The sequence below is a fragment of the Acomys minous genome (assembly GCF_964271855.1).
Source record: "Acomys minous genome assembly, chromosome: 7".
Classification (NCBI taxonomy): domain Eukaryota; kingdom Metazoa; phylum Chordata; class Mammalia; order Rodentia; family Muridae; genus Acomys; species Acomys minous.
This window is the reverse complement of record NC_140488.1, coordinates 97922832-97950196: the sequence shown is the minus strand read 5'-3', so window position 1 is coordinate 97950196 and position 27365 is coordinate 97922832. Positions and strand designations below refer to the sequence as shown.

Sequence of the window (27365 nt, the reverse complement as noted above, 5' to 3'; positions counted from 1 at the left end):
GTAATGGAACTTATTTCTTGTTTGCCTGATATACTTGTTGCTTTAAACTATGAGATAATGGTGAGTAGGTCTCACAGAGCAGCCATAAACTATTAAATGTCTATTGTGTTCAGTAGGAAATCACTATTAAATTGGTTCTTCTTTTTTCCCCAGAAAAAAATATTTATTTGCAGGAAGAGCTCACAGATCTTAATTCAAAAAAGGAAGAACTCAGTAAATCTCTAAAGCATACGAAAGAAGTTGAGGTAATCATTAAACCTATTTCTTAAGTTTCCTTAATGACATGTTATGGTTAATGCTGTATGTTTATTTATAGAGAACATAGGGTGTTTTGAGATTTATTTGTTTTTACTTTATGTGTATGGGAGTTTTGCCTATATGTACATCTGTGTATAACGTGCACAGTGCCTGTGGAGGGCAGGAGAGGGTTTAAGATCCCCTGGAACTGGAGTTACAGAGGGTTTTTAGCTGCTATGTAGGTGCTGGGAATCAAACCCTAAAGAATAGTCAGTGTTCTTAACACTGAACTCTCCAGCCCCTTCTGCCATCTTTTTGGTGTGCTTGGACTGATTATTCATAACTAAGAAGATGATAGCTGAAGTTAATCCAGTAGATTCTAATTTCAAGTAAAGGCACATAGAAAAAGAGATTATATTTAAGGGTTCCTGCTCAAATTGTGTCTCCCTCCCTTACTGCTTATGTGCCTTTAGGCAAGTTTTGTGGCTGCATCTTGGAGAGATTTCTAACAAAGCATGGTTGTTGAGGAAGTTGGGTGAAGTACCCACAAACACGTGGCCAGCATATAATAGCTTCTATCTTAGCCTCTTCTAGTCCATTGGTAGCAAGTAAAATTTTCTATCCTTATACTATTCTCTTAGATCTTTTAGACAAAGCAAAATAACGTTTGTATATGCCACTAGGTCTGTACTTTCTTCAGTGGTATGCTTGTCATGTAGTGGACAGAACTAGAAATTTGGGTAGTTAAAGGAGATTGTAGCTGGGTGTAGTACTGTGTACCTTTAATCCTAGCATTTGGGAGGCAGACAGATCTCTGAGTTCTGGGCCAGCCAGGGCTAAGTGAGACCCATTTAAAATAAACTGAAGTAGATTCTATAGGTGAAATTTGCTTTTGCAGCTATCATGTCTATGTAGGCTTTCAGATCCAGATATGGGACATAGTAGACTAAGAAAGGAAAGCACCTTACAGCAGTAGAGCTTGTTTTTATCTTTTATCTGTTTGTGTTTTTAAAATGTCTTGTTACCTTGTGCAGTTGTATTGGTGACATTTGGGAATTGACTCCAAATTACATTCACCATACATCCTTCCCCCACTTACTAGAACAGATGTCTGTTGATACAGACTCCGAGCTTCCCCTGGCCTATCACCAGTGGGGGAGGGATCTTGTTGCAGAGGACCTGACCTCTGTCTGGTAGTCACTGTCATTCATTTATAATGCTCAGTTCAGACAGTCTTCCAGCCTTTACTTCTGCAATGCTGTAAAAGTTATTCAGTTATAAGTTTTCCTTTTTCAATTTTAGCTGGAGCTAGAGTCTGTCAAAGCCCAGTTTTTGACAGTGTCAAAACAAAACCATTTTCTGAATGAAAAGGTGAAAGAGATGAATGATTACTCACTACTCAAAGAAGAGAAAGTGGAGCTTCAGGCACAAAATAAATTACTTAAACAGCAACTGGAAGAGAATAGGAATGAAAACTTACGTCTCCTAGACCGTATGTCTTTTTTTCTGATCTGCATGTTTCTGTAATTTACATTAGGTTGGGATTATAGAACTACTTCCTATCTGTAAGGGAGGCTTACACTGGGAGAGTCTTTTAAGATCCTTACATTGAAGAGGCTTCTTTTTTGTTTGCTATTGCATAATTAGGAGTTTCATTGTAGAAAGAATAAGCAGGCTACCAAGATGAGGCCTATGACCATATAGTGGGGGAGGAGGTCCCCCTCTGTCATAGACCTAGGGGAGGGGAAAGGGTGAAAGCAGGAGGGAGGGAGGAACAGGAGGATATAAGTGATGGGATAGCAATTTAGTTGTAATCTGAATAAATTAGTATAAAAAAGGAGTTTCATTGTAAGTAATATTTGTTAAATAACTGCCTCTGTGGGTGGCTTCAGGGTTCATGCTCTCTGACTGTTGCCTCAGTTGAGCCAGAGCACTCAGGAAGGTAGGGAGAGGAGGTTGAAATTATAATTATAGCCTTGGCTTCCAGGTATAACAGTCTGGGCTGTCTGACTACTGTGTCCTTCAGCCCAAGAGAGCTCATGGTCCCTGCTGGGGACCTCCCACCAGTGCTCTGTGCCTCTGCCTACTCAGTGCACCTTTAGAAATTTCTCCATCTCAAGCCCCTAGTGCTAAGGGAGCACTAACATTGCAGTCCTCTTTCTACTGCACTATCCTTTATGGTTAGCCTACATTAGGGATACTTTACTAACGGGGCTTTTGGGTGACCCAAATAGAGAGCACTATCAGCTTTATTTCTGAAGCCTGACTGCCATGGGCTGCTGTTCAGATGAGATGAAACGAGGAATGGACACTGACAGGTGACAACTGGGGAGCTCTTAAAATACCTTCTGCATGTGGTAGATGAAAGAGATAGGCTATTGGGTTAATTTAGGAATGTGAAAGAAATCTTTAACTTAGAGAGCTCTCAGAAGAATGAAATAATATTCACTACATTAAATTATTTTGTTTGGAAGTTTGGGAATCAGGATTGTTCTTAGGTTATTGAATAGAATTAGTAGAATATTAATCACATGAGTTCAAAGAAAGGAAACTATTTTAAACCTCTCTAGGTACTTTTTGAAAAAGGAGGCAAAATTAAGGTTGATAATGACTAGGAATTTTTTCTTTTCCTTTAAACCTTCCTAGGCATAACTCAGCCACCTCCTGAGCTTTTGGTTTTTCAGAAAGAATTACAAAAAGCAGAAACTGCTATAACACTGAAGCAGAAGGAGTTTGAAACTCATAGGCAAGCTCTACAGAGACAGCTGCAGAGTGAGGTGAGTATTGTTCCTGAGTCGGGTGGCGGTTATGCCAGGCTACTTTGTAGTAGTTATAGAAACTTATCCATGACATGCCAGGGAAAATCAGATTTAGCTGAATACAAATAATCCCTCCCTCTCAGCATTGCAAAGGGACTTTCTCATGGGGAAAATGCTCTGGCGAGTCTGACTTTATATTCCTTATTTATTTATTTATTTTTAATTTATTAATTTATTCTTATTACATCTCAATGGTTATCCCATCTCTTGTATCCTCCCATTCTTCCCTCCCTCCCATTTTCCCCTTACTCCCCTTCCCTATGACTGTTTCTGAGGGGGATTTCCTCACCCTGTATATGCTCATAGGGTTTCAAGTCTCTTCTTGGTGACTTTATATTCCTAATAGTAATAGGACTGAATGGAAAGCAAATTCATGTAGACCTAAACTCAGAGGGCCTGGAAATTCCTATCATGAGTGTCTTGATATCTGCTTTGTGGCTAACACACATCCATTGTGTCTGTAATTTCTGCCTGTAAGCAGTAGAAGAGCTGTTTTTTAGACTAAAAAGGAAAAGGGAGGAGTGGGAGGTGGTACACACATTTAATCCCAGCTCTCAGGAGACAGAAGTGAGCTATGAGCTCTGTAAGCCTAGGATAGCCAGGGCTTCATAGGCTAATCCTGTTTCAAAAGACGAAAACTTGCTTGGTGAAAAACTTGTTTGAGTGTTGTTTTAATAGAAGTCATCCTATTGATTGTTTGGTGCAAAACATCTCAGAATTGGCAAAACAAAGAATATAAGCACAGTGTGTGTGTGTGGGGGGGGGGTGGCACGCATGCCTTTAAACCTAACACTTGGGAGGCAGAGGCAGGTGGATCTCTATGAGTTCGAGGCCAGCTGGTCTACAGAGTGAGTTCTAGGCCAGGGAGGGCTATAAAGTGAGACACTGTCTCAAAAAACAAAGAAAGAATATAAGCACAATAAAAGAAAATTTCCTTTTGAAGCAAGCTGTAATTGTGTTTATTTCTTTTTCTTTGAATCTTTTTCAGATTGAACATTCTACACAGCTAAAGGCACAGATACTAGAATATGATGCTTCTGTTAAAAGGCTAACTATCCAGGTTGCTGATTTAAAGTCACAGCTAAAACAAACTCAGACAGGTTGGAGACTTTCAAAAAGAAACTGTTTTATTCATGTGTGTGTGTGTGTGTGTGTGTGTGTGTGTGAGAGAGAGAGAGAGAGGGGGGGGGTCGGGGGGGGAGCACGCACGCGAGAGCAGGGGGCGGGAGGCAGACAGAGGGACAGACAGACAGACAGACATAGAACACCAGAACACTGTGGAGGTCACAGGACTTTTCAGGAATTGGTTCTCTGCTTTTACCTTGCTTAGGCAGTAAGTTAGTTTTAGTGTCTGTACTGCCTACCCCAGGTAGCTAACCTGTGAACTGCTGCCCATCATCCTGCTATTCCTACCTCCATCTTGCCATAGGAGTGCAGGTGTTTGCCACTACATCCAGCTTTCTTCTTAGTTTTATGAGTATTTCATAGATGTATACAGTACATCTTGGTCATATTTATCCTACACCCTCTTTCCAGCGTCTTTCTCCCATCATTCTATCTTTTTTCAGCTTCAATCCTCTTTATTTCTCATATAACCCACTGAGTCCATTTAGTGTTGCCCATATGTACATGGTTATGAGGTCATTGCTTGGGGTATAGGCAATCTGTCAATGCCACCACCCAAAAACAAGTGACAGTCTTCTCCCAGCATGTGTTAACTGCTCATTGCTCCTCAGCTATGAGTGCTCTACCCCCAACTCCTAGTGCTGGAATTTTTAACTGGCTTGTTCTTGTGCAGATAGCCTGAGTTTATGTATACAACAGCTATGTCATGTCTAGAAGGTAGCATTTTACAGCACTTGTCCCCATCTGTTAGGTCTTACATTCTTTTCACACCCTCTTCCTTGATGCTTCCCTGAGCTTCTGGGAGAGGGGTTGGTAGAGATGTCCCACCTATCAGCATTCACTCTTGGCACTTGGAACATTTATGAGTCTCTGCATTAAGCATTCTGCACTGTAGTAAGAAACTTCTCTTAACCATGGTTGGGAGCAGAACAACCTTATGTTTATATTTAAGCGGCAGTTTGACAACATAACCATTTAGCCAAACAACATCAAAAGATTTCCCCTTGGACCTAAGATTTCTCTACCCATGTTTTTTTGGTTTTCTTGTTTGTTTGTTTGTTTTGTTTGAGACAGGGTCCCTCTATATAGCCCTGGCTGTACTGGAACTCACTATGCCTCTTGTGTGCTGGCGTTAAAGGTGTGTGCCACCATACCAGCTACTCATGGATTTTCTTGATGTTTGGTTTTTTGTTGTTTTTAATTTTTCGAGACAAGGTTTCTCTGTGTGTACCCCTGCCTGTTCTGGAATCACTCTGTGGACCAGGTTGGCCTCGAACTCACAGAGATCCGCCTGTCTCTGCCTTCTGAGTGCTGGGATTAAAGATGTGCACCACCACTGCCTGGCTTGATGTTTGCTTTTTGAAGATTTATTATTTTTATTTTTTATGTGTAGGACCATTTCATGTGTGTGTGTGTGTGTGTGTGTGTGTGTGTGTGTGTGTGTGTGTGTGTACCGTGTACATACCTGGTGCTTGTTGGAGGATACAAGAGAACATTGAATAGCCTAGGATTAGAGTTATAAAAAGTTGTGAGTGTTCAGAACTGAACTTGGGTCCTCTGAAAGAGCAGCCAGTGTTCTTAACTGATGAGCCATTTCGTCAGCCCCCTACCCATGGGTTTTGTCCATGTTTACGGTAGCAGACTTGAACTCCATCCAGTGGAGAAGGCCTTAAATACAATTAAGAGGACAGTTGTTCACACCCATGGATAGTCTTGCCACTATTGCACCAGAAGGTATCCAGGTCTTTTTTGTGTGGGTTCCAAGGATCAAACTCAGGCTATCAGGCTTGTACAGCAATCACTTTACCCACTGAGCCATCTTCCTGGCTCTAAGAGACGAATTTAACTTGTGTGTATGTGTGTGTAACGTTTTAGGCAGTTGTGGAAGTATAATAATTGTAATCTATTAACCACTCAGAGGTAGTTGTATTAGGGAGATGCTGTAGAAACACAAATCATACTAGAAACGAAACTTCCTATTGTAAGAATATTAACTACTCACCTCCATAGATACCCTAAACAGAACAAGTGTGGAGGTAACATAGATGTTCTCCAATTTGTCTTTTTTTTCTATTTGTTTTGGGGTGTGTGTGTGTGTGTGTGTGTGTGTGTGTGTGTGTGTGTGTGTGTGTGTGTGTGTCCATGATAAGGCTAACAGGATTTCCCATAAAGCTACATAGTCCTTAGGAGACCTATGTATAAGAGAAGCAGGCTAGCTGGTTGAAAAGAACATTGCTTTCAGAATTCGAGACCTGTGTTTGTTTTGGCTTTTAGTTGAAGTTGTTTGATCTTGGGCATGACACTTTAGAACTTCTTCAGGTTCCTCATTTATGATGAAGATAATGAAGCCTACTGGGCCACAGTGAGCAAATATTGAATGGCATGACCTGGTATATGGAAGCCACTCAGGCACTAGTTACTGCTAGTCATTCCTTACTGTCTTCACTGTGGATGTCTCTCTCCCTTTTGCTTCAGGGAAAGAGTAGAAAAGCTAAAATACTTTGTTCTTCAGTTCCTTCTGGGCCCAGTGTGTATTTGTTACCAGTTCAGCTTGTTTCTCATCCTTCCTTGATTTGAGTCTTCCTCAGTTCCTGCTTGGACGCCTTCATACCATTCTAATGCTTTACTCATTTCTGAACTCTTTGAGTTAGTTCCTTGTTTTCTGCTAGCAGTTGTTTGTTAGACAGTCGCCACTGAAATTATAGTAGTCTTGTAGTGTGAAAGTAGTTCAGTGAAGCTTGCAGTCCTCCAGATGTATGAGCATAGCCCATCATACACTGGTCTTTGTAGCATCATAAGGAGCTGTTGCAGGGTAAGAGGCCGAATAGGCACTAGATTTATGTTAGGAAATTTCATCAGCTCTAGGAATTGATCATGTGGCCCCCACCCTAGGAAGACCCCATTTCCTCTCCCTTACCCTCTCTCTCTCCTGGCCAGATTATCTTATACTATGGCTTGGCAGGGACACTATATTACAGTCAAATGTGTGAATGTTCATGTTGGTAGGGATAAAAAAAAAAGATTTATTAAATGCATTTGCTACAGTTCAGATGTGGCTGGGCTTTGTACCCAGTAAATTATATATTTTCACTTTCAGGCATAGGTATTTCAGGCTCATATGTAACAGATTGTGAAATTTATCATTTTTATAAAGGCTTGATACATGAAGTTAGCTTTCAGTAAATATTAATGATTATTATTATGGCTTCAGAAACTGTTTAATGTGTCAGTTTGTTCTTACTACTTTAAAAATTATTCTTAAGTGTAATTTAAGTTTATTCACATCCTTTTCTCCTCACTTCTCAAATTTTCTCTTTGTGACCTGCAGCCCTAGAAAATGAAGTGTTCCGAAATCCAAAGCAGTCTCTGACTCTTCATTCCCTGAGTGACCTAGTGAGTGGCAAGATGGCACCCCATAATAGAGATACAAGTGGGAATTTCCTGAATGTGCCCCTTGAGCAGAACAAGATTATAGCAGGTGCTTTTCCATCAGGGGTCCCACCTTATGCAAATGCAGCAACAGAGGGTAGTTCCCCAGACTCTGACCTTGAGTTTGTAGCCAGTAGTACTAAAGCCAAAGTAAGAGCACTAGAGCAAGAGGCTGAACGCTTAGAAAAGGCGTTCAGAAATTACCGTCGAAGAGTTACTCGGAATCCTTTTCTGAGTCTTCAACCAGCGAAGAGCCCTTCATCTGTGTACTCGCCAGGAGTTCACAGAAGCATAGCTTCTACTTCCATGGACAGACATGCTTCTGCAGAGGACAGAGCTGTCTCTGAGCAGCCTCCTATGGACATGCCGAAGGGAGAAAGGAGTGATGTGTCCAAAGTGATCAGAGGCAGTGTGGTTTCACGGCCACGCAGGACCTCCTCCTCTACACGCCTCTCCTCTACACCCCATCCAAAATCGAGAAGAAGTCTTGATAATGAAATGTATCTGGAAGGTAAGCCACTGTCCAGAGGTTATGACATAGATGCGTTAGACTTGGGCAGAATACTCAGTAGTTAACCTGTGGGATCCTGTTCTAGCAGTGATGGCTGTTCTTACCCTACCATCCCCTGGCCAACAGTGGTAGCCTTCCCATGTCCCAGGGCCATTGTGGAAGTCAGCAGCACACAGGGTGTTAAGGTCCAGAGTTTCCTTAGCACACAGAAGTGTTGAGGGAGCAACATGGCCTTTGTTGTGCTGCTGATTCGTTTTCTATGTTCTGTGTTACTTCTACAGTTTGGTTTTGGTGCTTGAATCATTGCGTGTGTGGATCTCATACATCATGCTTGGCTATTTGCAAGGATGGCATAGGATTTATTTTCAAATTAATAGTGCTTTTAAAAACCACTTTGACATCTTCTCCATGTAGTTTGTAATATCCTTACCCTGATTCCTTCTACCTCATAGGTCTGGGTAGATTACACATTGCTTCCTCCAGTCCTTGTCTTGACAGAACAGCTGGGTCACATGCTGCTTCCTCCAGCCCTTGTCTTGACAGAGCAGTTAAGTCACATGCTGCTTCCTCTAGTCCTTGTCCTGAGAGAACAACAGCCCAGCCATCACCTGTTCCATCTAGGCACAGCTTCTCTGGTCATTCTTTCACCAGCCCTCCAGAGCAAAATGCCTGGTAAGTTATTTTCTCATCAGCTTCTGTTGAATCATGCTACTGACCTGCTGTTTTGTTTGACCTTTACTCCTTTGACCTTTTAAAGGCAATGTTAAAGATCATGTAGCAGTCTAGAATTTATAGTTGGGTTGTAAAATTGCTTGTGAGCTTTGAAAATCATTTGAATTATGAAGGAGAGTGTGGTAATTGTTTACATAAACATCTTTGTGGGTCTGTGAATGGATTTGGTTCATAAAGATAGGCAAATGTATATAAACTTTGTCAGGCCAAATTTGGCTCATTTTGAAAGCTAGAGAAATACCATGCATCAAAATGTCATTTAAAAATATGCTTTGAGGGCCAGGAGTGGTGGCAGACACCTTTAATCTCAATGCTCAGGAGGCAGAGGCAGATGGATCTTGGAATTCAAAGCCAGCCTGGTCTATAAAGCAAGTTCCAGGACAGCCAGGGCTACACAGAGAAAACCTGTCTTGAAAACAAGCATACAAAGAGCCAAAACAACAACAACAATACCACTAAAAACTCTTTGGCATTTAAATATAAACAGTTTCAGTTTGTGATCATTGAAACAAATTCTGAGGTAATGGTGCACTCTAGGGTTTGACTGTCAAAAGTAGGAAGAAGTGGACTAGGCCAGTGGGTAGCCTGAGCTGTGATTTACAGGAAGGACCACAACAGGAGATTCTGAATCCCTACTTGTGGGCTCCAGTTGGGCACCTAGTGTTTATGAATACTACCTGTTCATACTTGAAAACTGCTATTTGTGTTTATTTTTGAGACAGGATTTCTCTGTGTAACCTTGGCTGTCCTGGACTCACTTTGTAGACCAGGCTGGCCTCAAATTCAGAGTTCCCGTGCCTCAGCCTCCCAGATGTTGGGATTACAGGCGTACAGGTGTGCACCACCATGCTGTGCCTGGCTCTTTAATATTATTTATTTATTTATTTTTATATTGCACTTGTTTTGTTTTCAGACATACTCATTTACTCTGTTGCCCAGGCTGCCTTCAAACTTCTTCCTGCCTTTCTGCCTCCTGAACTCTGAGGCATCAGGCATGCGTCTCCATGTTCAGCTTGTGTTGAATGTTCTTATGAGAAAGCCAAAAAGAGCATCAAAATCCATAGTATATAGAGTCAACACACTTTGAGACATAGTTTGGCTTGTGGAGTTTCATCTTTAGCTGGTCTATGCTGATGGCATATGGAATTTGTCTTTTAGAAACTGTTTTGTGGTTACTGGAAAACTACCCTAAGAATAGTATTGAGAGTACAGTATTTGTTAACTGGAGCAATGTCTACTAAAGGGAGGGCGTGTAACAAGGGAGGTGCCTGAGTAACTATAGACTAGTTGCCAAGAACACTTCCTGATGGCAGGCTCAGTTACCTGGGTCCATTCTCTCTCCCACCACCACACATAATTTTTCCTTTTTCTTCTCTTTTGAAATGTATTGATATAGAAACTAGGATCCCATGCATGTTGGGCAAGTGCTTTTTTTGTAATGTGTAGGGATGTTTTGCCTCCATGTATATCTCTGTACCACACATGTGCCTGGTGCCTGCAGAGGCTGGAAGGAGGTGTCAGATCTCCTGGAACTGGAGTTACAGGCTGTTTTGAGAAGCTGTGTGGGTACTGGGAATTGCACCCAGGTCCTCTGCAAGAGTGGCCAGTGCTCTTAACCACTGAGCCTGCTTTGTAGTACCTAGAACCATTCTTTATAAGCCAATGAAGAATGAGTGTCAGAGCCAAGTATGACTGCGTAGGCCTATAATCCCTAAATTCAGGAGGCTGTGCCACGAGAATTGCCAGGAGTTTGCAGTCAGTCTGGGCTACATAGTTTTAGGCCAGCCACAAAGAACCTGTCTCAAAAAAAGAGAAAAAACTTGTAAATTATTTTCAGCAACCAGAAACTTGTATCACCCTCTTCTCTTGGCTTTTTGTGTTACTAACCCTTCATATTCATGTATTTTATTCTTCCAATCCAGTTTGTATCAGAGACAAACTGAAACGCAAGACAAAAGTGAATGTTCAAATGTGGACAAGCAATCTTTGAAAGGTAATGAGGAGTATGAACCATCTTTCAGATGTAAGTTTTGAATACTCAGTTTTGTGTGTATATATGTGCATGTTTACATATATGCCATGGTACCTGTGTGGAGGTCAGAAGCTTCAGATATGTCATGTCTCATCTTCCACCCTGTGTAAGGAAGGGTCTCTTGATTCACCATTGCATACTGGCAGGCCAAGCTACACGGACTGTTAGCTGACTAACTGAGATTCTCCTTTCTTGGACTTGCATCAGCTTTAGTTATGCTGGGATTATAGACACTCAATGTCCCAACCCTTTCTACGTGGGTTCTGGGAATTCTAACTTGTGTGCTTCCACTTTCAAAGCAAGCACTTCCTTATAGAGCTAATCTCCCTAGTCACATAGCAATTTTTTAAAAATGTATTTATTTTTATGTGTAGAGGTATTTTGCCTGCCTGTATATCTGTGTGCCTTGTGCCCATAACTATAGTCAGAAGAGGGTGTCAGATTTTCTGGGACTGGAATTACAGATGATTGTTAGCTGCCACATGGGTGCTGGGAATTGAACTTGCATCTTACCTTAAGAACAGTCAAATGTTCTTTACTGATGAGCCATCTCCTCATCCCCTACCCCCAACTGTAACACACACACATTGATTTTTGTAAGTAGAAAATGTAGGAAAGTTGTATATTGGACATTTCTATTTTGTGATATGGTACAATTACATTTCTTTATTTTTCTTTTTTCTTTCTTTTTTTTTTTTGGTGGTAGCAAGATTTTTTTAAATTAATTTATTCATATTACATCTCGATTGTTAGCCCTTCCCCTGTTTCCTCCCATTCTTCCCTCCCTCCCACTTCCCCCCTTCTCCCCTCCCCTATGTCTGTGATTGAGGGAGACCTCCTCCCCCTATATATGCTCTTAGAATATCGAGTCTCTTCTTGGTAACTTGCTATCCTTCCTCTGAGTGCTGCCAGGCCTCCCCATCCAGGGGATGTGGTCAGAAAAGGGGCACCAGAGTTCGTGTGAGAGTCAGATCTCACTCTCCACTCAACGGTGGAGAATATCATGTTCGTCGGCTAGGTCTTGGTAGGGGTTGGAAGTTTACTGCCTATTTCTCCTTGGCTGGTGCCTTAGTTTGAGGAGGACCCCAGGACCCAGATCTGCCTGTCATAAAGTTCTTCTTGTAGGTTTTAGTATTTTTCTTTTTTGAAAAATTTATTATACTTTGATATATGTGTGTATGCACATGTATATATGTGTATGTGTAGCTATGTACCATAGCACACATGTGGAGATCAGAGAACAACTTGCATGAGTCAGCTCTTTTGTTTTACCCTGTGAGTCCTGGGCATTGAACTCAAGGTAGTCAAGCTTAGTGGGAGGCACCTTTACTTGCTGAGCTGACAAGATGGCTCAGGAAGGTAGCTATCATAAAGGATTTTAGGTTGCATTTGAGTTTCCTTGGGGAAAAAATTGATATAACTCATAGCTTCCAAGTTAAAGCTTAGGCCATAAAGTGAATCTTTAACATTTCAAGGTTGGTGTTACTTCAGTTTTAAAAAAGGACATTTTTCAATGTTAATTTGTTTTCCCCTCTGTGGAATATGAAGATATTTTCTTTAAGTTATATTAATCCTGTAGAATTTTCAGACTCAGCAAACTTCATCTTCACTGGTAAAATGGAGATGAAAAGAATATTCAAATGAGGGCTGGGGCAGTGGCTCAATTTGTAAAGTGCACCCCTTCAAAATAAGCTGGGTGAGTGGTGCCCTTGGGAGGTAGAGGCAGGAGGATGCCTGGGGCCTCATTGGCCAGGCAGCCTAACCTACTCAGTGCACTTTCAGGTTGAGTTGATAGACCCTATCACAAAAAAATAAGGTAGAGAGTGACTGAGATAGACACTGAGCATTGACCTGGCCTCCACATGCGTCCACAAAAATTTAGATGAGAGTCAAGAAAGTGATGGCATGGCTGTAGCCTTGCCTTGGATTGTATGATTCTACTTTACAAGTATAAAGATATAGGGTCCCTTACCTCTGAGACTTTCTAGCTTGAGAATTCTTTACATTTGTATATAACCTATCATTTAGGCTTGTGAATTTCATTGTCAAATCTGAAAGAATCATATTTTGTTTGTGTAGTTAAATGAAAAGGCTTAGTAAATTTTGTGAAATATTTTTAATGACTTTGTTATATCCTCAGTTTTTTTCATTGAGAATTTCATACATGTATACAATGTATTTTGAACATAACCACTGCCTACTCCCCTTCAAACTCCTTCTTGACTCCCACTGCCATGTCCCCCTCCCAACTTCATAACCCACAGAGCACAGTCAGAGCTGTTCATATGTGCATGGTGTAGGGTTAGGGTTAGGGTAGGGTTCATATGTGCATGGTGTAGGGCATCACTCGAGCAGGGGGAACCCATCAGAAGCCTCTTTACTTAACAAACAAAAAACAAACCATGAGACTCCCTATTCCAGTGGCCTTCAGCTACCAAAGCTCCTCAGTTAGGCCCCTCCCCCATCTGTGCCAGGATGTAACTGGCTTTCAGTCATTGATATTTAAATTGAATTTGAAGGATTTTTATCAGCAGACCAAATAAAATCACTGTTAACTGTATTCATTGAGTAATGAATACAGTTTTGTAAACAAATGTAATTCTTTAAAATATAAAGAAACTTGAAAGGTGAGCACTTTGTAAGTGGTTGGATTTAGAACACTGTAGGGAAGGGCCACCAGTTGCTTTTAGTTCAGTTTTGGTGTTCCATGATTATCCTCACCACTCCCCAACTTCCATCCACCCGCATCCCCTGACCCCACCCCACCCTGCACTGCATAGAACTCTCTTCACTTGCTACTGTTACTAAAGACTCATGGCACAATAAGTTGCACTTTATGTGGATACAGGGAACAAGCCAGAACAGTTTGAAGCAGAAGGACTCCACCCTGCTGGTGACATGCCTGCCATAGATGTTGCTGCACCTACTGTGCCTTCCAGACCCATTTCATATGACCACCCAGGTAAGTGGTTCGTTTCTTAAACCAGCAGTAAATAGCCACATGTTGCGTGCTATTCTGTCTGTGCTGTAATGTATTTCCCAAATCACTTATTATTACATTTATTTATTTGAGTTGTTTTATTAATTATATATATTGTCAGTATGTGTCTATATGTATGGAAGTATGTGGGTAGAAGAGGGCATTGAATTCTTTGGAGCTAGAGCTGCAGGCAGTTGTGAGCTGCCTGCTGATGGGTTCTGGGGACCAAATGCTGGTCCTCTGGAAGGGTAGCAAACACTTAACTCCTGAGCCATCTCTCCAGGCCCAACATTAGTTGTTTCTTTGGCTGTGTGGGTTTTGTTTGTTTGTTTGTTTCTGTCCGTTTGTGGAGGCCAAAGGACAACTTGTGAAAGTCAGTTGTCATGGATCTGCTGAGCTATCTCTCTGGCCCGGTAGGGCTTCCATAAGCATAGATTATTCACAGGCTTGGGCTCGTGGTGTTGTCGTTCTTAAAGTCATACTAAAGAAACTCTCCCTCTGTGACCATGTGCAAACTGCTAACGAAAACCTCTAAGAGCAAGACTCTCATTTAGTCTTTTTAAAATGTTGACTTGGTCACAGTCAAACAGAGCAATTACATTTTTCCCTTTTCTTCTGCAAAAACTGTTCCATAAAGAATCTTATCATCTTTAGGAATTGTGGTTAGAAACTTGAAATAATGGCCAAGTCCATTGTCTATATTTAATATCACAACATTTTAGTATTTGTTCATTTCTGTCATAAATTAAGATAGAAAGGCTTTATATTTCCATCTTGAAAAAAGTTGATATTGTTATATTGTCGCTAGAGGAAAGTGGTCATCAGACTTCTTCCTGGCCCATGCTTCAGCTTATCTACTTCTGGTAGAGGGAGCAGAGAGCAGAACTGAGAGGAACTTTATGCTTTGTTCCAGCCCAGTCAACAGCCAGCTCATTTTCTTCTCAGCCTCAAACTTGAAAGGAAATGTCTCTCTTAAAGCTGACTCTTAGTGCTGCCCAAACAGAAACGCCATCATCACCCTACACACAACATGCTTAAAGCCTCTCCGTAGTAGTTTCTTGGGTTAAGCCACTGTACTCAGGAAAATGAGGAACTACTGAAAGGAGCAAGAGATTTTGATTATAGTCACTCCTGGGTAAGTGTGCTTTGGAAGACCATTCATTTAACCAGACCCAAGCAAGTGCCTTCTCTCTGTTGGGTACTTGTCTAGGGGCTGGGTATAATCAGTGAGCTAAACCAAGCTCCTATCTTCATGGAGAGTCTGGGATAAGGGATGGTGGGGGGCGGGGGTTGCGTAATGAAGAAGTACAGCAGCGATGTTCACAAACCTGAGGGAAGTAGCCAAAATAACAGCTAAGGGAAATCAGTGAGTAGGCAGATGTTCTACCTTGAGATGTATAGGAGACTACATTCATGGCTTTTGAAATAATTAGTAAGTAGCATGGCTATTTTTTGGTCACTTGAAAAATTCCCATATGTTCATTTCTGCCTCTTCATCTAGGCACAAAAAAGGTAAAATTGTGATATTCCTGAGATACCTAATGCTTCTGGCCTTTGCTTTTGTGTCCAAAGAAGTTTCTATATAATGCTGCCACTTCCTCTCTTGTCCCCCCCCCCTTTTTCATCCTGCTCTATTTCCTCCTCCCTCCTCTTCCCTTTTTCCTTTCTTTTTTTTCCTTTATCTCAACAACAGTCTTATTACTGCTATTCCCTGTGGGAAAGTAGAACCATTGGAAGTAACCTCTCCTCTACTGAGAAGGAGAGGGTAAGGGTGGTTGTGCTTATGGAAATAAGTGTGGGCCTCTGATATTTTAATTTTATGATGAACATGGATAGATAGATTGATGATAGACAGACAGACAGACAGACAGACAGACGTGTGTGGCCATTCTCTTTCAGTAAAGCTAACTCCATTCCCACAAAGCATCTGGGACAAGGCACAACACAAGAGTCTGAAGTCTTCTAGTGAACCTGTGACACTGTTGATGATTGGCATTGTTTGGGTGAAAAAATGTAGGTCATGGGCCAGACCTGAAAGAATGGCCAGCATCATCTGTGAAATCGAGACTTAATTAAACTTTTGAAGGGTAGGGACTTGTGCCAAGAGTGAAAGGGAACAGACAAGTAATTAAAACATGGGCCTTGCTGAGAAGAAATAGAAGTGGGGAAAAGAATCACATATGATGTTTTTAAAAGAGGGTATAACATACTGGCAAGTAATGTGCTGGTGTGTTTATGTATCACTTGGAGGGTAAGAAGAAGCTCACAGAGGTCTCCCTCTCCCCCTTTTTTAAAGATTTATTTATTATTTGTTCAGTATTCTGCTCGCATATGTGCCCGCCTGCCAGAAGAGGGCACCACATTTCATTATAGATGGTTATGAGCCACCATGTGGGAATTGAACTCAGGACCTTTGGAAGAACAGTCAGTGCTCTTAACCTCTGAGCCATCTCTCCAGCCCACACAGAGGTCTCGAGCAGCAAGATGAATTGTATAAGCACACAAGCATTGATGGCTCAGTGGATATGGGATAAACTGTATTGCTTGGGCTGTCCTTGAACTTGTGGGCTTAGCAACTTCTTGAGTTGCTAGCACTATAGTTGTGTATGTCCATGACCTACCTAGACAAAGATGATGAAAGAACCTGTATAACTTTGGGAGAAGGCTAGCATTGTGGGATTTTCCCATGCCTGTGACAGAAAGCCCATTAAAAACATGGTTTGTGAGGCTTGGGAGAATGGTTGGAAATGAAGAAAGACATGGAAATTATTAGAATTCAAGATGATCTCTAAGGGCTGGAGAGCTGGCTCATTGGTTAAGAACACTGACTATTCTTCCAGAAGACCCAGGTTCATTTTCCCTTACCCTTGTGGCACCTCACAACTGTCTGTATCTCCAGTCCTAGGGATATGACACCCTCTTCTGGCCTTCACTGGCATTGCATACACATGGTGCACAGATACACAGACAAGCAAAACACATATTAAATAAAAATGGGGGGAAAATATGGTCCCTAGAAAGGACCAGGATTAGTACACAGGTATTTGAATAGTGATATTGCTAGAGTAGTGACAGAGGATGAAGGGGAGAGGGAGGAGTTCTGTTTTGGTTGCGGGTAGGAATGATTTGAGCATCTTTTTAGGAGAAGGGAGAAAGGGTTTTGGGAAGCCCTATTTAAGGGCTAATGGTTCTGAAGATAGAGGAGGGATCGTACTCAAATGTGAAGGCAGAAATGCGGGATTTGCTATGGAGAGGCTGAAGCAGGAAGAGAAGAGATGAGTGAAGACAGTATGGCATGGAGGGAGGACAGTTGGGGTCATTTGTGGTGTGGCGGCTTATATTCATCTCAGGAAAATAAAAGTAGAAATATGTTGCTAGGGGTCAGTCTGTGGGCTAGAAGACAATAAAAATAGAGCAACAGCCTAGAGCAGGTTATCAGAATCAGTAGAAAATCAAGCAGATCTGCAGAAGACTAGATTTGAAAAATCTGATGCTGGCAGCTACTCACTATTTTCGTCTTACTAGGTGCTGATCAGAACTACACTAGAGAACAGCAAGAACAGCAGCTATGGGAACTCCACTTGAAAGAACGGAGGGAGAAAGAAGAACAAAGGCAGAATGAACAGCAAAAGGCTATAGAGAGGGAAAGAAGAGAGCTGGAAAAACTGGAGCAGGAGCGGGTAATGTGTCACTTAAGTCTCTATATAAAAGTTTCTCCAGTGGATACCTTCAGCAGGTACCTTGAGCTCGTGTGCACACCAGTAGTGCTGTGAAGCCACAGAAGCAGCGAGTAATCCCAAAGGCATTCTCTCTCCTCTCCTGTTATGCTTGCCTTCTGAGTGTCTTGGTTTTGAAAAGACGTTCACATGTATTCTCATCTGTTGTGTAACTTCCCTCTGTACATGCACTCCTTTAAGAGCCAGGGCAAGGCTGCACATCTAGTCAGTCCATAGTGGCTTCTAGTCTGCCTCCCTCCTTGCCTGTGTTGTTCTGATTTTAGTGCTAGGAAGAGGGTTTTCTCTGGCCACTTAACATGCCTTAGAAATGTTTCTTGGCCTCCTGGTTTAATCCCTTCTTTCCTTGAAATGTATGTCTGTCTGATAGTAGCAATGACTTCCATTTAAAAACACATATTTATCTGGTATGCAAGTTGTGCCACCAGGATAAATATCAAGTTAGTATGATTTTTAAAGACTTGAGAAGCTTTTAAAACATGTTCATGTATTTCCTATTTTGGCACTGGTCTGTTTCTAGAGGGTGATTGAAGAATCACTGAAGATTGAGATGGAAGAAGAATTAGAAAAGACTGTTCAAGAACAGAAAGACAAATCAGCTTATGGTGAAAATCCTTTAGAGAAATACATGAAAATCATTCAACAGAGACAGGAGGAATCAAGTACAGATAAGGTACCTGTGCTATGGATAGCAGTCTGGGGTGGCAGAGGAGAAAGGGAGTCCTGGGGGCTGGGGAGTGGGGCTTATTCCAACACCTTGGAAAGTGTGTTCTCTATTGAAGACAAAAAGGTTAAAGGCTAGAAGCTGAATACTTGAACCAGGATTCTTTAAAATAGATTGACAAAATTTCAGTCTTTGTTTAGATTTGTCATTTTGTACCACATGGGATGTTTTAATTTGAAAAGAAGCAGTAGCGATGTATCATTGCGTTAAGGGTTGTGAAACATTTTTCTATCTGAATTATAAGTATTGAAAATGCATGCTATGGATTATTTTGATGTGCTTGCTAAATTTCATTTTAAAGAGGCTTTTTATTAGGCCCTTATATGTTTCCAAAATAATTATTAGAGAAATCAAAAGTATATGGATTCTTGGCCTTCCCACTAAGTTCAAGTGTAAAAGCCTCTTTAATGAAGTTAACTTGCTTCAAAATTCTTTTTCCATCCTCTGTCAGAGCTCAAAAAAATCAGGCAAAGAATGTTCGCTAGTGGACACGATGACACCTAGTGACAAGGATGAAAGGTATGTTTTTCTTCAAACATTATGTCTTTTAGGCCTATCATTGTTGCTCATTTTGTCAGCTAAAAATGATCAGATAGTTGGGTGTACCTTAAAGAAATTACTGAATCAATAAAAATTACTGACTTTTGAAAGCACTCAGGAACTCGAGGCAGGGAGATCAAGAGTTTGAAGCTAGCTTGGGTTACATAGTAAAAGACTCAAATAAATGAATTTAAGAGAGATGGGGGATTACTTCAGTAAAGTGTTTAACTAGAAGGTAGAAATCCCTGAGTTCAATCCCCAATACCTCATAAATGGCATGGTGCTTCATGCCTATAATTCAAACATTCAGGTGGAAGCAGGAGGATTAGAAATTTAATGTCAGTTTTGGTTACATAGTTTGGGGCCAGTCTGAGACACGGGAGACCCTGAATTAAAGATCAAAACAAAGCAAAACACCACTTGCTTCAAAAAAGTCCATTGTGATTTGACTTGTGAAATTGACCTGATACTAGTTATAAGTGAGGGCAAAAACCCTACAGAAATGGGATAGAAACATTGTGCAAATCTAGAATAGTGGTTCTGAACCTTCCTTTTAATATAGTTCTTTATGTTGTGCTGATCCCCCCCCAACTATAGTTATTTTTGTTGCTACTTCATAATTGTAATTTTGCTACTGTTATGAATCATACATATGTTTTCCAGTGGTCTTGGGTGACCCCTGTGAAAGGGTCATTTGAATTTTCTACCCCCTCAAAGAGTTGCAACCCACAGGATGAGAACCACTGCTCTAGAAATTGGCATGCATTTTTAAAATATCTAATTTTTTCTCTTTAGCTTTCCAGGCTTTTCTCATGAAGAACCAGATGACATCTGGTAATCACATTAGCTGTCTTGCTTCTCACATAGAAGTTGTGTAATATGTATTCTTATTTTTCTGGAATTAAAGTTGTCAATAAAAACTTTGTGTATAGTGTTTTTTAAAAAACAGTTTTAATTTGGTACCATAATGTATGAAACAACAGTAATAGAGTCAGTTGAACTTTCCTCCACCCCTGTTATTTCTTGAGACAGGATCTTTCTGTTGCCCTGGCTGGCCTTGAAATCACAAAGATTTGTCAAGGGGCATCATGCATCGCCACATGAGGCCTATGTAATCCTCTCCTTAGTAATGGAATTTATTCATTACATACACACTAAAATGATACTTCTCTGGTTTTGTCTTAAGTTACGCCTAATTTGAAAACTTATATTTTCAGGCTCTAGACCTACATTTGCTAAGTTTAAGTTGTGTGCTTCCTGCTCCTTACTTAGCCTATGATATATAAAACAGGAAGCCATCCTCCTTGTACTGTTTTCTCCCTGGACATAACACAAAGTTTTTCGTTGTAATGTCTATAAATATTTTGTCATCTGCTGTAGTTAAATGTGTAGGTCCTCCAATACTCACATGTTGGAACCCTAGTGTGATGGTAGTAGGAGGTTGGCCTCAAAGCAGTGATTAAGGCATGAAAGCAGACCCTCTTCAATAGAATGAATGACGTTACAACAGGCCCATTTGCAAACTCACCTTCTGGAGAGGCAGCAGTCATTCTTTTCAGAAGTACCAAGAACTTACCAATGTACAAATCAAGGCCTGACCCTCAGCAGTCACTGAATTTGCTAGCCCTTTGTTATTGAACTCTCAGTCTTTAGAACTATAAAAACAAAACAAAACCCCCAAATTTCTGTTCTTTATAAGTTACCTTGTCTAAGATTTTTTGTAGCAGGAGTAAGTCAACATCTTTACTGTAGAATCCTTGATCCTTATTTATAATGGATGGACTTGTTGATTTTTAAGTATGTAAGTTTCCCTATAATTTCGACAATGACTTCTTTTTTTTCTCTCAAGACAGGCTTTCCCTAACATCCCTGGCTGTCCTAGAACTCACTTTGTAGGCCAGGCTGGCCTCAGACTCAGATCTGCCTGCCGCTGCTTCCGAAGGGTTCATATTAAAACGTTTTACAAGAGGTAATTGGGAAGACCTGTGCCCTCTGGAGGTTCCTGTGTTTGATGGCTGGATTCCTGGTGGTCAGTTAAGATCACTTGTGATTTTGTTAAATCACTGGAGTTTATCCAGAGATTCCTATGGCTTACCCGGTGGCACAAAATGTAACCTAAGTAGAAGGTATTAAGTGAGACAAATTTCATTGTATTGAGCTCCTGCTTGTTCACCTGCAGTATGTAAATGAAGGGTAGAGATCCAGAGTCAACACCTCATTTAGACATGTTATTATGTCCATAATGCCAAAAGGCTGGGCCTCACTAAGAAAGGTCAGGTGTAGACAATCCAAATGTGTAATCATACTGACAGTAATGTTTCAAGTTAAAGAGTGAAATCCCAAGTAATATCTAGTGCTGCTGCTCCAGAGAATAATGATTAGAATTAGATTTCATTATAGCCCCAAATGAACCTTTTCCCCCAGATTTTGCATTTGAAAATGAATCAACAGTATATAGACCCTTACTAAAGTTTCCTGTTATTTCTACTTTGCCCAAGACTTAGTTAGCTATGTGTTAATCCTGTAGGTAGATGGCTTTTTATTGGAGAAGCTAGTTATGAAAATCCTGTGCTTTTCAGACTCTTAAGTACTAGTAGCACTCTATATAAAATACAGCCCAATGGGTTACAATAGTTTCTCAAATTGTTCTTGCTAAAAATATGTGTGTGCGTGCACACACGCGTGCAAAATCAGTAGCATTCTCCCACAGACTACATTTCTCTATCAATGTGAAATCTTGATTCAAAAATGACACCATACTGCGAACAGAGAAAGATAGGATTTATGTATGGTAAAAAGGCAAGCGAATGAAGCTATAATTTTATTTCATTACTCTTTAGTACATCCACAACTATTTCCATCTAAATAGATCTTTAAAATAAGCATACACAAGTATTGACTATTATCTACAAATATTTATTGTAACACTTGAATAGAACTACAGGAAGCCCTTGGCACTGATAGAAAATATTGATTCACTGTTAGGTTACAAAAATTTATACATAGCAAAATTTAATGCTCTTTACATAAAAAATATTAGACTACTTGAACAAAACTTTCAAAAATTCCTGGCAATAGCTACCAGAATTAGAAAAGTAAAATTAGGCTTTAGACACTGCCTCTTCTAGAACACTGGACTCTAACAGCACCTCCACTGCTGGAAAAAAAATATTGAATTCTGTCATGCAACAGGAAAACAAAACACTAAGCTATCTTGGAACAACTTTTCTACACAGAAGAGAGCGTCTCCCAATTAAAAAGAATCCAAATAGGCGCTTTTCGGCATTAACCAAAAGAAAAAAATCCAAATGAAATATAATAGTTGATGTTCGATTTTAATAGCATCTTGATAAAGGTATGCTTCCTTTCATTTGAATACATTTCTGCACATGTATATGTTTTAAAATCCAGGAAACAGCCAAACCACAAGTTAACTCTTAACATGAATATACATAGTTAACCCTATATTATGCAGCCCCTTTGAAAAGCACTGATGCACCCCACAGTTATATGGATCATTCCAGAAAGTACAACACAAAGCTTACCATCACTAATACCCAGTACCTATTAGTTACTTAATGTTCTGGAACACAATGAGTTAGAAGGCAAGTTTCTTTTGAAAATGGCTTAAACTCAAGCAATTTACTTGCTGAATATCAAACATTATTATTCCAGGAAATTAAGATTTAGATAAGAAAACAATGAAATAAATACCAACCCTAATTTAAATTACTTATGTATTAAAGTCTATAAAAGTAGGAGGTCAGAGGTCTGTGGTCAATTTGCAGTTAGGTTTTAGATAGTTGATATGAAACTGTAAACTCACTATCCAGACCACTTAAAAATGGTTTAGAACGGTGGCCATTTTAACAAGGTAACACTTCTTAATTAAAAATATTCATGGAACAAAAGTCTATGAAGGAATTTTGGGTCTCTGGTTACAATACAAATTCTTAGAAATTGAAAGCAAATATTAAGGCAGAGCTGACACTTGTTTCCAAACAAGAATGGTGATCACCAAACCATCACTCTGATTTTGTTACGGTGTGATCTACTATAAAGTTGATTTTGAAAAGCTCGAGCCAGAATCTGGCTTCTGCACTGATAATTGCATAATTGCAGCTCATTTTAGCATTAGATAGATTTCTGAGTGGCTTGGGACATGAATGCTCGAGACCTTGGGGCATGTAAATTGTTAAAAGTTTGAGAGAATCACAATATCTTTGACGGGCCAGAAGTTAATATAGGTCAGCTATCAAAAATGAACTTCACACCGATTTCTATTTTAATAACCCTTGAGGACAGGTGACATATGAAAATCTAGGGTTACATCCTTTGATACTGGCATGCTCCTGTGAAGGAGCATGCTGTAATTCCATTGCCTGTGTTAGAACTGCTCTAGCAGCTAAATGTACATGGCACGACTTTACAAAGGATGAACGGTTATTCTGTCAAAGTGTTGCCTTTTAAAATGCCTAACATGAAACCTCCAATATTTGTTCTAAAGAAAATGATTTACCCACTGGAAGGTTTTCCTAGAGATCCATCCCAGCAGCTTGAGACAGACAGTGAAATGTTGGTACGTCTACATTAGTTTGTTTGGTGGGATACACATCTGTACTGCAGAGCAGCTGTCTGATGATGTGTCAGAGCTGTAAATTCGTCGGCTGACACACTCTGGCAAACACTTTAAGTGTAAGAATTGAGTTGTTCTTTTGACCGAGACTGGATATCTTGCAGTTCCTGTTCTTCCTTTGCTTTGATATCCTGGTATGCCTGCATTTTGCTTGCATCCTTTAAGTAAGCCCAGTTAGAAGACAGTATCATGAGGAAGTGGATCTGGAAAAGAAGGGTGAGCATGATGGCTAGTGAGCATGTGAGAAGGCAAAGCGAGCTGCTAGTCAGATTAGACGGATCAGCTGGAAAGGGGCGAGGGTTATTTGCTATTAATACTCTTCTGCTAGCAGAGCTGTCAGACACGGAGCATGCTCTACTAGTTTGCTTCATATTAAGAGGCTAAAGAAAAGTTAGTATGCAAATATAGTGAACTTGGGAATAAAATGGCCAAAGTTATTGTTAAGAAGAAGTAAAATGAAATCTGTGACAGTGCTTTTTTTTTTTTTAAAAAAAACATTTTGAGAGTAATTTTAAAGACAAATGCAGAAGTTCAGAAACACATTTTTTTTTAATGTTTAAAAATGTAGAGCAAAGACTCATCTGTGGGTAAAAAAAAAATTCCCCCAAAGACCTACAAGTGTAAAAAAATGTTTATTTTGAGTAAATGATTATAGAACTATATATTTAACATGAAGAAAGTAAATGAATATCAAAACCAAAATTAAAAACTAAGTATGCAGTCCATATTGTTAACATTTTTAGCAATGAAAACTATATTCTTCCTTTTATAACTGCCATTATTTCATTTCTTCTAAGTTCATTTCACATAAAAATCCTTATCATTCTTTACAGTTTACGTGGCACACACATCCTTCCCATGTATTTTCCTATTGCCTGAAACAAATCTACACAGCTCAATGCCATTCTTCCTTCTCGTACCATTCTTCCTTCTCAACATATATGAGACCTTCAAATCTGGGCCCAACTTGTCTTCCACTACAATCTTACATATAATTTAAGAACCTGGTTTTGAGGGAACATTTAACTATGCAGCAAGACAATTTAAAGTTACGGTTTTGTGAGTTTTAAAGAAGTGACTGTGTTATGTCAAAAATATGTAATCATTTTTTAGAAAAATCAAATGGGTGACATCCTTCAAATTTTTACCTGGCCTACTTGAAAAGGCATTTATTTGGTAATGAACCAACCATGTGATATAAAAACCCTTTAAATTGAATTTAAAATATACTTGCCAAATGTTTTCTAGAAAAGTGTGACAAAATGAAATCTAGGTTATAATTTTCCATCTTCAGCACTTGTTTTCTTTTCCATCATTAAGGCTGATTATCAAGCAAGCAAAATAACGGAAAATGCAGGTATGTCAAGGTGTTAATACTTCATTTCGAGATACTGTTCAAAGTTTAAGTTCAAGAAAATTATTTTTTCAAAGGATGCTCACCAGTGTCGGTAAATAACAATCCTTTTCAAACTGTGGGAAAAGGCAGACCCAATTCTTTTGTAATTCACATACAGTAAGTCCTATTATTTAGTCTACCATGCAAAGTGAGTTAACTGAAGCTATTTACAAATTATTGTAGCAAAACTGCAGAAATCTAGGCTCCGCTTTAGTCTGGAGTGTCAGTGATGTTCACGCTACAGAGCTGAGCTCTCTAAAGCTCCTTATCGGCCTTATGCAATTTAGAACTTAGTGCAGCAGTCTTCCCGACTCTTAAACTTCAAAACCGCATAGTTATATGTAGTAGCCATCATGTAGATCAGCTGGTGGAAAAGAACAAAACAGGGCGGTAAGATACAGGCAGTGGGGGCTAATGGCGTGACACCTCTAAACCAGGGCAGGGGTGAGTGCCAGCTCATAGTCTGAGGGGTTTCTCCCTACCTAATCAAAGCAGATGATTTCTCTCATCTAGCACATGCCTCTTCTGATCACACATACATAATGGAAGTCCTTGGCTCTGCCCTCAGTAAGCTTATTAAAAAGCCTTGGATTTGTTTCAAGAATAACAAGATAGAGAGCTGGGTCAGCAGTATGAGAGATGAAGCTCAGTGCCCTATTTCTTCTCATCTTTCCCAAACTGCCTGCTCAGCAGCAATTAGTCTTCTTCCTGCCTGTTGCTCAGCCAAGAGAACAGGTCACCATGGTGATTTCATGGGAAGGAATGACTTAATGGTTAGGAAAACTGGGAATGGGTCATCCTCAAGCAGCTGAAATCCTTTACTCTCCCAATCTTAAATTAGTTTTCTACAAATCATAAACCAAGCCTCTCACTCCCATCCGTTGTACACATACATGCATGCAAGCCTGTTTGCTTATAGGTTGATTGTCATTATGTGCAGATTCCAAGTTTGCCTACTTGGTAAAATATATAACCACCAAAACAATATTCTCTCACCCATGACTGGACACTTGTAAAGCACTTAAAAATTTGAGTCCCCTCATTTGAACAGTCCCAGTAGAAGTCTACGGTAGTGATGCTTTGCTGCATTTGTTCTGCAGTCACACTGTAAACAAGCATTCTATTTTGTACTACCTTTGCTAAATTAGCTCCCAAGAAAGGTGTGGCAGTGCCTTCCAGAGGTAACGTGTGTTAGAGAACCTTTATCTAGGCATGCGTGATAGTGATGTTGGCCATGAACTCAATAGTAATAAATTGATAGCATATATTAACTAGGGTATCTTATACCGAAATCTACATGGGATGAGGGGACCCAGAGGCTACTCTGTACTGCCCCAACAGGCTATGTTCAATATATACACTTTAGCATTTGAGTCAACTTTATAGAAGGTTATTTCTGCACATAAGGAGATCAACTACATATGTATATTATTATCTTTCTATTTGGAAGTCAAGATTTCTTTGCAAAAATGGGCAGTGCCTCACGTGAGTCTCTGTCCATGAATGAAATCATAGAACTACTTGCTAAATGCAATAAGGCAACATGCTATGCCTAGACAGAAGGTGTTGGTACCCTCTCTTCTTTCCAGTGTCCAAATTGGATCAGTCAGTGCCAAGGCAGCCACTAGTACTTCCTGCAAACTAGACATTTGGTAAGTTTACAGAGGGAATAGTTCACCACAGCTGAACACACAGATCCTTTGCTTCATCTGCTGGTAAGAGCTGAAAGGGAAGTCTGTGGTTTGGAGGCAGGAGGAGGAGTGCTATACTAGGGTGTTTCTGGGACAGTTACTCACCAGGGCAATGACGGTGGCACCAGCTCCAGCACAAGCCACAATGAACAGATGATAGGACATGTAGAACTAGGAAAGAATAGGGCACCATGAATAATTTGTGTGGCGCGAAGGGCCTTACATGTGTCCTGGAGTGCTGCTTCACTCTCCTTCACAGATTGGCTGCCAGCCTGGGTGGCCAATGCCCACCGCCCTTGGAGCTCTGGATGCGTGTTACAATTACTGTGGAAACTTCAGGCCTTTCTGGTGCTCACTCTGTACCCCAGACCAATCACACCAGAATACTGAAGGTTTTGCCCTCAAGCATGGATATAGTGCAGTCCCTTCATGACTGCAATGTGCAGCCAAGGTTAGAAGGCTCTGCTCCGAGCCAACAATTCATGTTATGGCTATTCAAACTGACAAGCCAGGTAGGGTAGAGGGCTATTGTTTCTATAACTTGGTGTTGTCAAAAACATAAATGTTGTCTTAAATATACACACTCTCACCAGTGCATTGAAGACATTTGTTTCATAAACAGGTATAAGCCCACAGCTGAAGAATACTCTAGTGTTAAGAAAGTTTGATTTCAAAGTGGTAGGGTATATTGCCAAATAAGGACTAAAAAGAAAACAAAAGCCCCCATAAGAAGTTGTTCTGGAACTAGAAATTATTAGCTCTGGGCTCTTATTAAAAAT

General features: G+C 40.3%; 2 protein-coding genes across 12 annotated transcripts in view; one reads left to right on the top strand and one right to left on the bottom strand.

Moving 5' to 3' along the window:
• Positions 1-19783, top strand: part of OFD1 (OFD1 centriole and centriolar satellite protein) — a 49669-nt gene extending 29886 nt beyond the window's left edge. For 4 of the 5 annotated variants that reach the window (XM_084788487.1, XM_084788490.1, XM_084788486.1 and 1 more), the window contains 12 exons: positions 154-245; positions 1540-1729; positions 2884-3014; positions 4045-4156; positions 7510-8121; positions 8574-8793; positions 10776-10876; positions 13734-13847; positions 17391-17545; positions 18120-18272; positions 18775-18842; positions 19659-19783. In XM_084788487.1, coding sequence (XP_084644613.1) covers positions 154-245; positions 1540-1729; positions 2884-3014; positions 4045-4156; positions 7510-8121; positions 8574-8793; positions 10776-10876; positions 13734-13847; positions 17391-17545; positions 18120-18272; positions 18775-18842; positions 19659-19701 — 1991 coding nt within the window. In that variant the 3' untranslated portion in view covers positions 19702-19783. The remainder of the gene's footprint in view (positions 1-153; positions 246-1539; positions 1730-2883; positions 3015-4044; positions 4157-7509; positions 8122-8573; positions 8794-10775; positions 10877-13733; positions 13848-17390; positions 17546-18119; positions 18273-18774; positions 18843-19658) is intronic. The other variant, XM_084788489.1, reaches the window with a different exon arrangement.
• Positions 19784-21671: 1888 nt separating this feature from the next.
• Positions 21672-27365, bottom strand: part of GPM6B (glycoprotein M6B) — a 151526-nt gene continuing 145832 nt past the window's right edge. For 4 of the 7 annotated variants that reach the window (XM_084790196.1, XM_084790194.1, XM_084790191.1 and 1 more), the window contains 2 exons: positions 26692-26757; positions 21672-23702 (listed from right to left, as the gene is read on the bottom strand). In XM_084790196.1, coding sequence (XP_084646322.1) covers positions 23553-23702; positions 26692-26757 — 216 coding nt within the window. In that variant the 3' untranslated portion in view covers positions 21672-23552. Of the gene's footprint in view, positions 23703-24112; positions 25260-26691; positions 26758-27365 lie in introns of those variants that run through there. The other 3 variants (XM_084790192.1, XM_084790195.1, XR_014780719.1) reach the window with 2 other exon arrangements.